The sequence below is a fragment of the Panonychus citri genome, unplaced genomic scaffold (genome assembly GCF_014898815.1).
Source record: "Panonychus citri isolate SS breed McGregor unplaced genomic scaffold, ASM1489881v1 Contig00141, whole genome shotgun sequence".
Taxonomy (NCBI): domain Eukaryota; kingdom Metazoa; phylum Arthropoda; class Arachnida; order Trombidiformes; family Tetranychidae; genus Panonychus; species Panonychus citri.
This window is the reverse complement of record NW_026515546.1, coordinates 4,852,183-4,866,101: the sequence shown is the minus strand read 5'-3', so window position 1 is coordinate 4,866,101 and position 13,919 is coordinate 4,852,183. Positions and strand designations below refer to the sequence as shown.

The following is a 13,919-nucleotide window of genomic DNA, read 5'->3' as shown; positions in this document are numbered from 1 at the left end:
AATTCTGTTATCTTCTATTTTCTTCTGGCAAATGGATTTGACAAAACCCTGAAGATGAGAGTGTCGATCCATGTAAAACATTTGTTACCTTTTTCTTTTTCTATTAATTTTCTGGTTGTTGAAATAGAAAAGAATTTTATAATTTAGCTTCTGCTTATTACCTTTTTCCAAAGTCTAGTGGCCCTGAGGATGTAAGATAATTTTCCTTCATCCATGGGCATCGTTTCTTGTTCTCTATCAATTTGAAGACCGGATAAGGAGTGGTGGGAGTAGAGAAGAATTTCTGTTTCCCTCTTCAATTTTATTGCTTCAAATTTACCGCTTAAGGTAGTACGTGAATTTTTTTTTATCAACTGGTAACTTTTTCTCTGGTTACCGGTTGATTTATGTGCTAATTATTCCTTCATTTGATAACCGTTTTTAGATGTTGTCAATTTTAAATTGTTACTATAGAGACAAGTGGAAACCGGAAAAAAGGTAAGATGGTTAAAAACAAAAGAAAAAAAAATAAAAGAGAAAGAGCAAAAATCTAAAAGACACTTTTCTTTTTCTTGAACAATTTAGGTAAAGGTAGAAGAGAGAAAATGTTTCATATTGAATATGTAAACCCAATAGTTGAAGAGGTTAATATTCAACCGTCACAAAGAAGCAAAAAGAAGAGAGAAAAGAGAAAAAGAGAAAAAGAGATTTTCTTTTTAGATTGTATTTTGTCCGTTGAATGTTTGAATTGGTTGAACGTTTGTTGGTTCGCAACAATTGGTTAGTGGCTTTTTCTTGTTCCAAGCAAGTTTAGGGTCAGTCAAATGTAGAGAAGAGAAAGAAAAGAGAAACAGAAAGAGAGAGAAAGAGAAACGAGATGAAGACACAAAGAGAGGCAATGGAATAATATGGCTGCCGGAGAGAAGAAGAGAAAAGAAGAAGAGAAAGAGAAAAGAGAAAAGAACGATATTCTTTTCCATTCTCTTTCTTTTTCTTTTTCTTTTTCTTGTCAAATTTTCTCTTCAATTTAATTCCAATTTCTCATCTTTCATTTTAATCAGCGAACAAAATGTTAATCATAATTAGAATTTTCTGTTAATTATGATTAACATTTCATTTTAATTTTCCATTTTTTCTTCGATTCTTTTCCCTCTTTTCTCTTTTCCTTTTTTATTCTTTCCCATCAATCGGCTTCTATATTCTTTGTACAGGACCAAATGGTTGGCGGGAAAAAGATATTAACCTTATTCTTTACTGCGAAAGGAAAAGCTTAAGATCTTTTGTTTCAATTTAATTTGATTATTTTTTCTTCTCTAATTAGGAACACGAACGAGGTTTTGTTTTAAGTTTGTGATAATTGGAATGAATTTTTGGTCAATTTGAAGGTTTGGGCGGTATTTAATTTCATCATGTGGTCTAGTAAATTGATCTGTTTTTAAGTGTTCAAGAGGTTTTGTTGAGTTAAAGTGATAAAAATGAGTAAATGATTACAATTTAATTGAAATGAATAAAGAGCCATACGAAGAGAAGAAACGAAGATTGTGAGTGGAAAAGTTCAAATGATGAGAGATAGTTTCGATATGGAAGGAAAAAGTGAATGAATGATGAGGAAAATTGATGATTAGGCCAAATTAATGTAACACTGTCACTGATCCAATTTGATGATTGCTTTAGTCCTGTCCGTGTGTGTGTATTGGTGATGATTGTAAACTTTTTTTGTGCATAAACAGAACCAATTAGTTGGTGAAGAAATTAAGACTAATTTTATGACAGATCAAGTTTCGAAAAGGGTTTTAAATATAAAAAAAAAGTGATCCGATAAACACCAAGAGATGATAGAACTTGGATGGCCGATGAAATCACTAATTTCCTTCCAGAAAAGTTGCCAATAAAATAAGATAATCATACTATTGAGGATAACTGTGAACGCAGAATTTAATCTGATTCTTCTTCTTCTTCCTCCTCTTCTTCTTCCTCTTCTTCTTCTTCGTCGTCATCGTCAGAATCGTCTTTCTTAGAGCTCTTGGCGGTCGAGGCTTTAGGCTTCTTGTTCTTGTAAGCATTAGATTCCTATGAGTTAATGAGTTGAAAAAGTGTTAGAGAAACAGTAGAGATACAAAGAGGATAGATCAAACTAATGTCAACCTAGACATTGAAATGATTCATTTTTAGTGAGAACTAACCTTTTCATATCTTGCTTTATCTTTAGCAGCAAGAGCTTCGTACTTGGACTTGTCCTTGTCACTTATTACTCCCCAGCGTTTACCTAGTTCCTTAGCTACTTCACCAACACTTGAATCTGGCATAGTTTCTTTGACCTTTGCCCTTTCATCATTACAGAACCAGAAAAATGCTGAAAGTGCTCGTTTAGGTGCATCGGGATCCTTTGCTCGTTTCCTTTTCTTACCAGCTTTTTCACCTTTACTCGGTTTATAATCAGCCATTTCAGTTTGGAAACGTTTCTTGTCTTTTTCCGACATAGTATGGAAACGTTGTTTCTCTTTTTCATTCATAGTCTAACAATAAAAAAAGAAAATGGAATATACAAATTACACCAATCAATCAATAAAAAGAAAATATTTGAAAAAAATAGAAAAAAACAATAAAAAAATGGGTAAAAAATGATATCGAAATGAATAAAGAGAATAGAAAAAAATTAGAGAAATTGAATAATAAAAAAGGAAAGGAAAAAGATTATGAGAGAAAACAAGATTGAATAGAGGAGACGAGAGAAAAGAGAAGAGAAGAGAAGGCAAAAGAGCAGCAGAAAAAAAGGTAAAGAAGAAGAAGGCAAAGTAATAGAGAAAAAGAAAATGTCTCTTACCTTCCATCTATCAGCACATTTTCTTGAGAATTCAGCAAACACCACAGGTTCTGATGGATGTTTCTTTTTATGTTCTTCTCGACAGGTTTGAACGAAATAGGCATAAGCGGACATTCGTCCCTTTGGTTTGGAATCACCACCTTTTCCCATAATTGGTCACTCACTTGAATAGTTAAACTACAAATTAATTGTTAATGCGATAAGAGAACACAAATTCAACCAGTAGAAAACTCAATGTAACTTGGCAATGGCAAACCCAATAGACTCTAAAATGGCTGTTACATTGAAAGAACTTGAATGTCTCAGATCTGCTCGATATTCGCATCCCGGAATCGCATTCAAACCGCGAGTTTTACTCTTCTTTTCTTCCTTTTTTACAGTCAATTTCTTTTTCTTTTTCTTTACATTCTAATTAATTGAGTAATTTGAATCTTCATCTCGATGAAAAAACAATTCAATTGGTTAGAATTTAATTGTAATCTTATTATTTTCTACTTTTCTTTTCTCACCATTAACCGTCTTTCTTTTGGTCTCTCTTTGTCTTTTCCATACCAAATTGTTTTCTTTACTTTAGATTTTTATTGTTTTTCTCGATTATTTGATCAATTCTATCTCTTAACAAATGATTTAATTAATTTCCTTCTGATTTTCAGTTAATTCCATCTAATTGTTACTCTTTGTTTGAAGTTGTGTTAATTTCGGTTATTACTCTATCGATATCTGTTAACTACAAAAGACTCGATACTCGAGTCCTGGTTGAACTTGAAGGTTAACAAATTGATCGAGTCTCTTATGGATCCAAAGACCAACCGGTCTAAAGATCTACACTGCGCCATCTGGTTGATAGAAAAGTCAAATTTTAAAAGAAACTTTTTCTGGTTAGAAAAATCTTAATGAAAATTAACAACAATTAACAAGTTTCACCTCCCAGAGATCAATAATTTCAATCTAATTAATTCAATTTACTAAATTGTTCTCAAATTTGTAATCATTGTACTATTGGTGATTTTACTTTTACTAAGCTGATTTACTATCTTTTTCTTGGCAATTAAAAGAAAAAATTATTTTTTCTAACTGATTAATGTTACGGATTCTGATCAAGTTTTCATTGACAATTGACTATTAATCAACTCGTTGTTATTTATCTTTGTCTTAATCATTTGATTAAAATATTACGAGTTGAACTCGATTGAACTCATTACCTTGGTAAAGATTATTGACAGAAATTGTTGTGATATTGGTTGAAACAAAAACCATGTCTTCAATTAATAGTTAATTGCAATTAACTTTCTATCATTAACTAATCAACAGCAACCACGAAAAAGGGACAAATATTAAGATTAAAATCTTTAATCGTATATTGTAACAATTAACAAGTGGCAACAATTTCCGTCTATTTGCAAACACCATGAAAAGATAAACAATCAACGTTAACAATTAATCAATTGCGGCTGAATTATCATTAATTAACGAGACCGAGAAGGGGAAAAATGTTAATCAACATTGATGATTAACGATCAATTAAATTGACCAAAGTTAAAACGTGTAATTTTTTTTTCTTGATCAACTAATTATTTCCAGTCTTCCATATTAATTGTGATAATCAGATAAGATTAACATTCATAACAATTGAATAGTTATTTAATAATTAACATGATTAACTTGTGATTGATAAGATTGATAAAATCAAAGTGATTCAATTGTAACAATTAAAACCAAAAACCAACCTTGATCAATTGAATGAAAAAAGTTTCATGTTCAAAAAAGTTGATTAACTAATCACAAACAAACAAACAATTTAATCAAATCCAATAAAATCAAATGAAAACTATTCAAGAGGATAGACAACAATTAACTAATGATGATCAATAAATGTCTATCCCAATTGTCCAACAATTTAGAAACCAAAAACGTAAATTTATCAACAAAAAAAAAATAACAATCAACACAATTTAATGAATCAATTGAATTAGATTAACAATCAAATTAACTAAACACAAAGATAACCACCTAAATTAGTAAAAGGAAAATGGGTATTGATTAATTATCACCAAAAAGCAACTAATTAAAGAAAAAAAGTCAACCACAATTAGTAATTGATTGTAGTGATTAAATTAGATTTGAATTGTATGAAAACAATAAGATTAAAACAACAAACAACAAACAAGAATCTTAACAATTTAAACCAATAGTTATTAAAATAATAATAAAGAATCAAAATCAACATAAACCATCAAACAAGGATAATTGTTATCAGCGATTTGATTAATTGTCGTTGTTTAATTTGCCATCAATACACTTGAAATGTGATCATTTGCCTTTTGCATTAGAAACTTAAGTTATTGTCTTTGAAGAAAAAGTTTATCGAGCAGAGTGCAAATTAGAATCAACCTCATATTGGTCCACGATTGTCTATTAATTGTTGATTATTATGATTGTGATTCCTTTTTTCCATCAACTTAATCATCCTCATCACTAATCAGCCTCATCCACCACCATCACCTCCTCCTCCTCCTCCACATCCTATTAATACCTTAACTTTGATGCGACAAAACTTTTTGTATTTTCCTCATCCCAACATCATCACAATCATTATCAAATTAATTGTCATCTTATTGGGAATTGATTGTTTACTTTTGATTGCTTTTAATTATTCTTAGCAATTACCTTTTTAACTTTTTACTATTCACTTTTTAACCGGTTGATTGTTGAGTTTTTTAAAACTTTTTCGTGTCTTTTTTGTTCAATTGTTTGGTTAACAGTTAATTGTTGTGATTTAATTGTTGGTGATCATGAGTAAATATGGAGATAGTCAGGTATTGACATCTATTTACCAATCGTCCATCATGGATGATTATCATTGCCATTCGGGCGATCGATACGATAAGGCCGATACAGTGGCTCGAAAGCGCTTAATCTGGGCCAGTATTATTTGTCTCCTCTTCATGGTGGTTGAAATTGTCGGCGGGTTAATGGCCAATTCACTGGCCATTGCCACTGATGCCGCTCATCTGTTGACCGATTTTGCTTCATTCATGATCAGTCTTTTCTCAATTTGGTACGCATCTCGACCTGCAACTAAACGAATGTCCTTTGGTTACTATCGAGCCGAAGTTATCGGTGCTCAAATTTCCGTGATTCTAATCTATGTAGTGACCGGAATTCTACTCTACTGTGCTGTCCAGCGTCTGGTCACTGAACAATATGACATTCAGCCCACTTATATGCTGGTTACAAGTGCATTCGGATTAATTGTAAATATCATGTAAGTTTCAATTCTCATTGGTAATTAACTTTTCAACCATCAAGTTAATTGATTTCCTTTCAATTGCTTGATCAGTATGGGTGTTGCCTTACAAGCGGGCGGAATACCTCATGGTCACTCTCATGGACATTCACATGGACACTCACATGGATCTTCAGATGAGACCAGTCATCATTTTGATCACCACTCTTATCCCAATTATCACTCAGTTGAAAATGGTGCAGTTAATGGTAATCACCATGGGCACGGAAAATCAAACATCAACGTGCGAGCGGCTTTTATTCACGTACTAGGTGATTTCTTTCAAAGTCTCGGTGTTTTTGTCGCATCTCTGGTCATCTACTTTAAACCCGAATGGTCATTCATCGATCCAATTTGTACTTTTCTTTTCTCCATTCTCGTACTTTTAACGACCTTTAACATAATCAAAGACGTTTTCAATGTCCTAATGGAAGGGATTCCAAGGGGAATCGATTTCGTGAAAGTCTACCAAGTGATGGACACAATTCCGGGAGTAGTTAAGGTTCACAATCTACGAATCTGGTCACTGAACATGGATAAAGTCGCTCTATCGGCTCACATAGTGACAGGTAAGATGGATAATCACCTTGCGAACAATTAAAAGTAATCACAATTTCTCAATCACAGGTAAAGATGAAGATCGAACTCGAATTTTGAGAAAAGTTTCCGATCGATTAAAATCTGAATTCGATATTTTTGAATTAACTCTACAAGTGGAAGAGTATAAAGTGGAAATGGATAATTGTGATCAATGTCAAGTGCCCAACTAATTAAACACAGAATCTTAATTGTGATTTATCTCTGACCAGAAAATGTAATTACCAAGAAGCTTTTTGGTTGATATTCAATAGTTAATTGTTCCTATTGTAAATCAGAAATCATGACAACAGATTATCAGTTGACTGTTAATTCATCATCTACAATAAGTGAAACTTAATTTAGTTAATTAGTCGATGATTAAAAGGAAAACCTATTAATAAGATTAACACTGATAACAATTAATCATTTTAAAAAATCATTGAGAATTTAAATTTCTCATCAATTGTTCATAAGAAAATCTTAATTTTTTGTTTTTTTGTTTCTAATTTGTTTTTCATGAAATCAATAAATCATTCATTAGTTTAACCCAATTGAATTACAATTAATCTCCGATAACTAATTGTTTATTAAACAAATATGGGACCTTTTAATCACAATTAGAAATATATGTATTTACATAAATTGTTAATCTCTAGAAACTTTTTGATCCTTAATTTGTTTTTCTTTCAATTAATATCAACACCTAAATCAAAAAGGATTGTTAATTGTTATCATCGATTGATAATTGTCGATATAATGAAAATTTAAAGAGATCCAATCTTTTCCTTTAGTGATTTCGATATTTTTTTTGTCGTTTCCATTTAATAAAGTGATAAATTTTTCGAGATTATTTTTGGGAGGATGTTGATGATGATTAGAGTATTGAGAGTTTTGGTCAATGGCCAGTGGAAATTTTGAATTTTATCTAATTGAACAACTAATTTTACTCCTAAACAGAATGTCACAAATGCTAAATGAATTGCTATTGAATCATTCAATTGATTGGATCAGGTTTTCGATACCAAAATCTTGCTCTAAAATCGTCTGAACAGGTTAAAAATGCTGGTGATACAGGTGAATGGATGAAATATCTAACGGTATTATTATGTCCTAAACTCAGGAGCTTTTGTCTTTCAGCGTTTCGCGAGTCCCACACACAGAGACTGGTTGTCCTTTCATCGGGAAATAGGACGAAATCTTCGGTATGATTGAAAACTGCTTGTGCTCGATGCATTTGTTTACCCGCTGTTCCGGCTCCCGTGTATGCGATTAAACATCGAGACATCGAGAGTTCCCAAAGTTTAACCAGTGAATCTTTACCAGAGGAGAGAACGTATTTACCATTTCGTGAGAAAACTACCGATGAAACTTCATGGCCATCATGAGCTCGAGGGAAAGTGTTGATACACCTCGAAGAGACTCCATCCCAGATCTTAATGTCACCGTCTTTTGAACTAGTTACATAAATTCCTCCATTGAAACTGTAATTACAGGCAGTTATTGGCCCACGATGTTGATCAGCTGGATTGGGACCAACGTAACCCTGACAAGTATGAATATCATATAAACGAGCAGTCGGATGTTGAGTACCAACTAACAAGAAATTACCAGAGGGATGAAATGACATACACCTTAGCGATGAAGCTTCGGTTATCGTTTTAAGAGCTCGTTTAACCGATGGTTTACCAAAATCATAGATTTTAATTGTTAAATCTTGTGATCCAGAGATAAGTAATGGTTCCGTTGGATGGAAAAGGAGACAAGTAACTTCCTCCAAATGGTCATATAAAGTGCGTATAACTGGGTGATAAGCTTCGGGTGTTTGATTAGACTGAGGATCTTCGGGAATAGTACCAATACTTTTGGCGATCATTTTTTCCACATCCAATATCTTGATAGAGGCATCGTGAGAACCGGTGGCAACTAAAGTACCTTCAACATTGAATGCACCAGCTCGACAAGGACCTAAAAATAGGTAGACCAAATGAAGAAGATGCGAAAGAGATTAGGATTAGAAACAATTGCTAATAGAATCCTGGTAATCTTGAATATTACCTTTATGTGCAGTTACATAGACTGTCTCATATGAACTTGGTTCAGGGGCTGAGGTATGTGATTCAGTTTCAAAGTCTAAATCAATTCCAGGTAAAGGTGGGGCAAGAAGCGATTCCTGATCTTTGGCTTTTCCCTCTGCCTCTAATCCTAAATTAACCAAATGATTAAGACGGTCTGATGGCGGTGATGCCAAAGTTACTTGGATGACAGCGGACAATTGATGAGCAATTGATTGGTATCCATCATAAAACAGTTGACTGTTGATTACAAGAGAAACAATTGAACGGTTAATGAATAAATAGAAAATAAAAGGTAAATAGAAAAACTATCAACAGTTTAATCAGATGAACAATTAGCAACAAAATTAAACCGGTTAATTTCACTCAATCATATGTTGAGTAAATGGCGAGAAAAAAATTACAAATCCATTTACCTGATCATCAATTTGTACAAAGCTTCACGATCCTTAATTGTGGCCGATGGTTTAACATGATGTTGAGACATTGTCACAGTTAACACACAATCAAATTAGAATAGAATCAATTGTTAATTGTGATTTTCTATTCTCACAAACAGAGAGACAGAGAAACACGTTAACAGGAATAAGTAAACAAAGTAAACAGACTAATGTTAATTTCTGTTACCATGGTTCTCACTTTTTCTATAACAAATAAGCTCACATCTTGTGGATTAAAATGATCATTTGAAAATGGAGACAATTTAATTTCCAATTTTAATTTAGTTAAATTGAACCAGCGATCGATCTCAACAGTTAAGTGAATTGGAATAACAAACAAAAAGGTAAGATTATCATTACAAATGAACAGAGTGAGTCTTTGTTGTTGAGAGAAAGTGATTACATTTGGTCGATTGTTTCACTGATTTAATTAATTAATTACTTTTCTTTTCTACTCAATATTCAAGTTAATCTAAAACTTAAAATCAAACTGATTGTTTGGTCTGTTCTGTTCTCGTCTTTAGATTGAAATGTCACTTTGTAGATCTTCACTAAATATTAATTGTTTCTTTTGCTTTTTGTTTTTTTTTCTAAACTGAATTAGATTCCATGGCTGATTATTAATTCTATTCCAATTATTGTCCTGGTCTTTGGAGTTTGATTTTTCTCTTTTGTGTGAACACAAGTAATTGTAGAATTAATCATGTTTATTATTCACACACAATTGTTGTAGAATCGGTTGTGAATCATGAAAAGTGTTTGGATTTCATCTTTTTTTTTCATGTTTTCAGAATTGAAAATAATCTTGGATCACAATGGAATCAAAATTCACTGACTGATTTCAAATCTGAAACTGTTTGAGTTCATCTACGATTTAAAATCTAAATTTGTTTTTCTTAACAATTTAGGTAAAGAGAGAAAATGTTTCATATTGAATATGTAAACCCAATAGTTGAAGAGGTTAATATTCAACCGTCACAAAGAAGCAAAAAGAAGAGAGATATAATTTATTGTTATTTATAATTGATTTAATTAGTTATTGAGTATTGGTTTTCATTGGTGTTGTATATCATACCATTGTTTATTAATTCTTGAAAACATTTGCTGAAAAAGTTTTGACAACTTGTTTTCAATTATTCTTTGTATTTTCTGGTGTCATTGGTTCTTGTATTTCTATTAGTTTCGTTGTTACTTCTTTTTCCATGTCGGATTGTTTGGGTATTTTTCGTAGTAAATATTCGTCTCTTATTACTTCTAGTTTATGGATCTAATTTATTTGCTGTTGCGATGTTGATAATATTTTATATGGTCTTACATACGGTTTGTTAAATATTGCTTCGATTTTTCCAATTATTGTAATTGGTTGATTAAGTTTTACTTTTGTTTGATTCATCGGTGCAATCGAAAAGTAGGGTATCTTTTTGCCGATGATTTTTGCGATTTTCTCAGCAAATAAGAGTCAAAGAGACTCGCGACTTGAGTGGTATGAGTTTGAGCGATACTCAATTGTCATATTAAAATATCAAGGTCATTCAGGTCATTCTTGAAAGAGACCGTTTCAAGGTCATCTGAAAGTAATTCAACAAAGAATGATCAGAGATACTAATGGCAAGTTTTGAGGTTTCTATGAGGTTTGCTATGCACGTTAGATACATGTAAAGGAGATTTGCAACAGTTATTCAAACAAACTGTAATATCTCAAGAACTGTGTCGTCAAAAATCTCTAACCTCATTTCTCTTCCTATTAAGATAAAATTCGAACCTAACAATGATGCGTCTCTCAAAATATCACCCTTCTAACCAAAAAATTGTCAAAATGTCAATCTCTTCCAAATCTCCAACAAAAATCTTAGTTCTAAGTTAAATCCTATAAGCAAGGTTTTCTTTTCTTTTATTTCTGTCTTGAACTTTTCTCAATCTTATTATTTTTTCTCGTCTTTAATCACGATGAAAGCTGGTTACTTGGTCAGTAAACCTCGAAAAGGATTATTCAAAAGCATTTTTGATCGTCCACCAGAGAACCGATAGGGTGAAATGATCATGATGTCGACCGAATATTCCAACCGCATTAGAGGCAGAGAGAAGGAATTTAACACAATCGAAATTTTTCTTGCCTATAAGAATTTTCTTAACCAGCAGTCTAATTCTCATAGATGAAAAGGCCGAAATTTCACAAACAGATAGACGACAATGTCACCTTCAGATGACCTCAAATTTTGCCATTAGTATCTCTGAACATTTTTTTTGTTGAATTACTTTCAGATGACCTTGAAACGCTCTCTTTCAACAATGACCTGTCATATTGGATATATAAACGCAATAGTTGAAGAGGTTAATATTCAACCGTCACGAAGAAGCAAAAAGAAGAGAGAAAAGAGAAAAAGAGATTTTCTTTTTAGATTGTATTTTGTCCGTTGAATGTTTGAATTGGTTGAACGTTTGTTGGTTCGCAACAATTGGTTAGTGGCTTTTTCTTGTTCCAAGCAAGTTTAGGGTCAGTCAAATGTAGAGAAGAGAAAGAAAAGAGAAACAGAGAAACAGAAAGAGAGAAAGAGAAAGAGAAACGAGATGAAGACACAAAGAGAGGCAATGGAATAATATGGCTGCCGGAGAGAAGAAGAGAAAAGAAGAAGAGAAAGAAGAGAAAAGAACGATATTCTTTTCCATTCTCTTTCTTTTTCTTTTTCTTTTTCTTGTCAAATTTTCTCTTCGATTTAATTCCAATTCCTCATCTTTCATTTTAATCAGCGAACAAAATGTTAATCATAATTAGAATTTTCTGTTAATTATGATTAACATTTCATTTTAATTTTCCATTTTTTCTTCGACTCTTTTCCTATTAATCGGCTTTAATATTCTTTGTAATGGATCAATTGATTGGCGGGAAAAAGATATTAACCTTATTCTTTAATAAGAAAAGATATTCAACTTGGTGTTTTGTTAATTGGTGATTCAAATTTAGTTTTATTATTTCTTCACTTGGCTTTAAGACACAAATCAATCGATTTCGATGTAAGATTCGATTTGGTTCAACAGATGAAGTATTGCTCTGATCTTGATTGCTTTTGATTATGACGATGAGACGATTGATAATTAATCCTTTGTGGCATCAATTTCAAGTTCTTTAAGGTAAATCAAGTAAATTGTTGTCTTCGTAAAGTTTATCGGTTATATTATAAGCGGTTTCCGATAGTTCAACCAAAGTTATCATGGTTTGGTTGAGTTTATCCTTATCGTCCCCTGGTTTACCACCAAAGGCTCGTGCAATTAACTGTTCACGATTAGGTAATCCATACATGGCTAATGAAGCGATTTTCTCGGATGATATATAGCTAAAGTGACCTGTTAAGCAGTTCGGACCACATTTCGTTGAGAATTACGCTGCAAAAGTGATCTCTCAATTTTTTTATTTGATTAAGTGAACAATTTAATGTAATCAAGTTAGAATATCAATTGGCTTCCTTATGGATTTTGGAGATAAAATAATGATGGGGAGATTAGTACCTGAATAGTTGATTGGTACACCAATTGTACCATTCCTATCACAAGTACAGGGTTCGAGTATCGAAGATACTTTGGAATACGAAAGACCCAAATAGAGTCGATAATCTGAAAGATTATTAAAAAAATTAACATAATTTAAGTGACGTTAATACTAAAAATAAATCACATTTTGATGAATCAATCGTTACTGGTGGAAACTGAATAGGTCAGGATGTTAGGCCTTCATCGTTAGACACAATCACTGAAGAGATAAAAATAAACTGCTTGGTTATCCTCATGGACGATAGTTAAACATGGTTTTAGTTACTGAATTGACTGTTAATTAAGGGCCTGAATCATTTCAATTGTAACACTTACAAAGAAAAAGCGATTGAACAACATTAATTAAATGATCTAACACTCTGAATTAGAAAGCTCATCCTGGAAAATTAGAGTATACAAAATCATTCGGTAAAGTGACTAAAATTCCGTGAGTGCGTTTTCAATTTCAAAGTGGTTTCAAAGACGAAGCATTATGAAGAGTCTCTTAAAGGCCGAATCGATGGTATATTAGAAATTCCATCTGTAAATATAACAACAATCAAGAAAAACAAAATCGTAATAATTAGTGAAATTGGCGAATCAAAACTCAGACAATTAACAACAAAGCAAATGTTTTACCTGAAGGGGATGAAGAGCATCTTTCAACTCTGGAGCACTAGATGACCCACTGATGACCGCAGTGCTAAACAATAGACTACTAGTTGAACCTGGAAGAATATCGATAGAAAAATAATCATAGATGGATAATCACAATTAACCACAATCGAAATGAACTCACCATAATGAGGTAAATCAGCGAAACTACAAAGAAATAGTTATGAACTTGATTTTCCATGTATTGAATGTCGTTGAGGTTTGTTACGAACTACGTTTGGAAAAGTCGAGACATCAACATAACGGCAAAAATTTGAAACTGAATTGAAAGTTGTGACTTTTCACCATTGAAACAATAATCTCACTGAATCGATTGCCTGAAATCAATGGTAATTTTCAATCGATCCTCTTAACTCACCTTGAAACATTGCAGGTTGAAATTCAGGTGAACTATCATAACAGTTGATCTCAACGTATAACGTGAGACCACATATACGATAATAAAGGCAATTGGTACGCTGAATCAGAATCAGAATCTACAGTAGATTCTGAGCTTTCATCGTTTGGTTCAGTTAAAGAATATTCCTGATAACAAAGAA

The 13,919-nt window shown here is 32.3% G+C and overlaps 3 protein-coding genes and 1 long non-coding RNA gene across 4 annotated transcripts; 1 reads left to right on the top strand and 3 right to left on the bottom strand.

Annotated features, from left to right (window-relative positions):
- Window positions 1–1,357: 1,357 nt before the first annotated feature.
- LOC128395145 (high mobility group protein B2-like) lies at window positions 1,358–3,082 on the bottom strand. Its single transcript, XM_053355546.1, has 3 exons — window positions 2,804–3,082; window positions 2,163–2,495; window positions 1,358–2,049 (listed from the first exon to the last, which is right to left on the bottom strand). Exons 1-3 carry the CDS (start codon window positions 2,951–2,953, stop codon window positions 1,915–1,917), a joined length of 618 nt encoding a protein of 205 aa, XP_053211521.1. The 5' UTR covers window positions 2,954–3,082; the 3' UTR covers window positions 1,358–1,914.
- A 2,086-nt stretch (window positions 3,083–5,168) lies between these two features.
- On the top strand, window positions 5,169–7,224 carry LOC128395511 (proton-coupled zinc antiporter SLC30A2-like). Its single transcript, XM_053355941.1, has 3 exons — window positions 5,169–6,068; window positions 6,144–6,658; window positions 6,717–7,224. The coding sequence occupies exons 1-3, from the start codon at window positions 5,596–5,598 to the stop codon at window positions 6,857–6,859; spliced, it is 1,131 nt and encodes a 376-aa protein (XP_053211916.1). The 5' UTR covers window positions 5,169–5,595; the 3' UTR covers window positions 6,860–7,224.
- Window positions 7,225–7,567: 343 nt separating this feature from the next.
- LOC128395509 (cleavage stimulation factor subunit 1-like) lies at window positions 7,568–9,369 on the bottom strand. Its single transcript, XM_053355937.1, has 3 exons — window positions 9,157–9,369; window positions 8,724–8,980; window positions 7,568–8,633 (listed from the first exon to the last, which is right to left on the bottom strand). The coding sequence occupies exons 1-3, from the start codon at window positions 9,225–9,227 to the stop codon at window positions 7,663–7,665; spliced, it is 1,299 nt and encodes a 432-aa protein (XP_053211912.1). The 5' UTR covers window positions 9,228–9,369; the 3' UTR covers window positions 7,568–7,662.
- A 2,314-nt stretch (window positions 9,370–11,683) lies between these two features.
- On the bottom strand, window positions 11,684–13,746 carry LOC128395515 (uncharacterized). The gene is made up of 3 exons (XR_008326665.1): window positions 13,505–13,746; window positions 13,345–13,433; window positions 11,684–13,246 (listed from the first exon to the last, which is right to left on the bottom strand). It is a non-coding gene; the product is annotated as an uncharacterized LOC128395515 (long non-coding RNA).
- Between the last annotated feature and the right edge of the window lie 173 nt (window positions 13,747–13,919).

What these genes read in the sequence shown, in the direction of transcription:
- LOC128395145 (XM_053355546.1), bottom strand. Translation starts at nt 2,953, where the DNA reads ATGGGAAAAGGTGGTGATTCCAAACCAAAGGGACGAATGTCCGCTTAT. An exon ending in AATGTGCTGATAGATGGAAG is followed by an intron (nt 2,496 to 2,803) that starts GTAAGAGACATT and finishes TTTTATTGTTAG; the next exon opens with ACTATGAATGAAAAAGAGAA. An exon ending in ATAAAGCAAGATATGAAAAG is followed by an intron (nt 2,050 to 2,162) that starts GTTAGTTCTCAC and finishes ATTAACTCATAG; the next exon opens with GAATCTAATGCTTACAAGAA.
- LOC128395511 (XM_053355941.1), top strand. Translation starts at nt 5,596, where the DNA reads ATGAGTAAATATGGAGATAGTCAGGTATTGACATCTATTTACCAATCG. An exon ending in GGATTAATTGTAAATATCAT is followed by an intron (nt 6,069 to 6,143) that starts GTAAGTTTCAAT and finishes TTGCTTGATCAG; the next exon opens with TATGGGTGTTGCCTTACAAG. An exon ending in ATCGGCTCACATAGTGACAG is followed by an intron (nt 6,659 to 6,716) that starts GTAAGATGGATA and finishes TCTCAATCACAG; the next exon opens with GTAAAGATGAAGATCGAACT.
- LOC128395509 (XM_053355937.1), bottom strand. Translation starts at nt 9,227, where the DNA reads ATGTCTCAACATCATGTTAAACCATCGGCCACAATTAAGGATCGTGAA. An exon ending in TTGTACAAATTGATGATCAG is followed by an intron (nt 8,981 to 9,156) that starts GTAAATGGATTT and finishes TGTAATCAACAG; the next exon opens with TCAACTGTTTTATGATGGAT. An exon ending in CTATGTAACTGCACATAAAG is followed by an intron (nt 8,634 to 8,723) that starts GTAATATTCAAG and finishes ACCTATTTTTAG; the next exon opens with GTCCTTGTCGAGCTGGTGCA.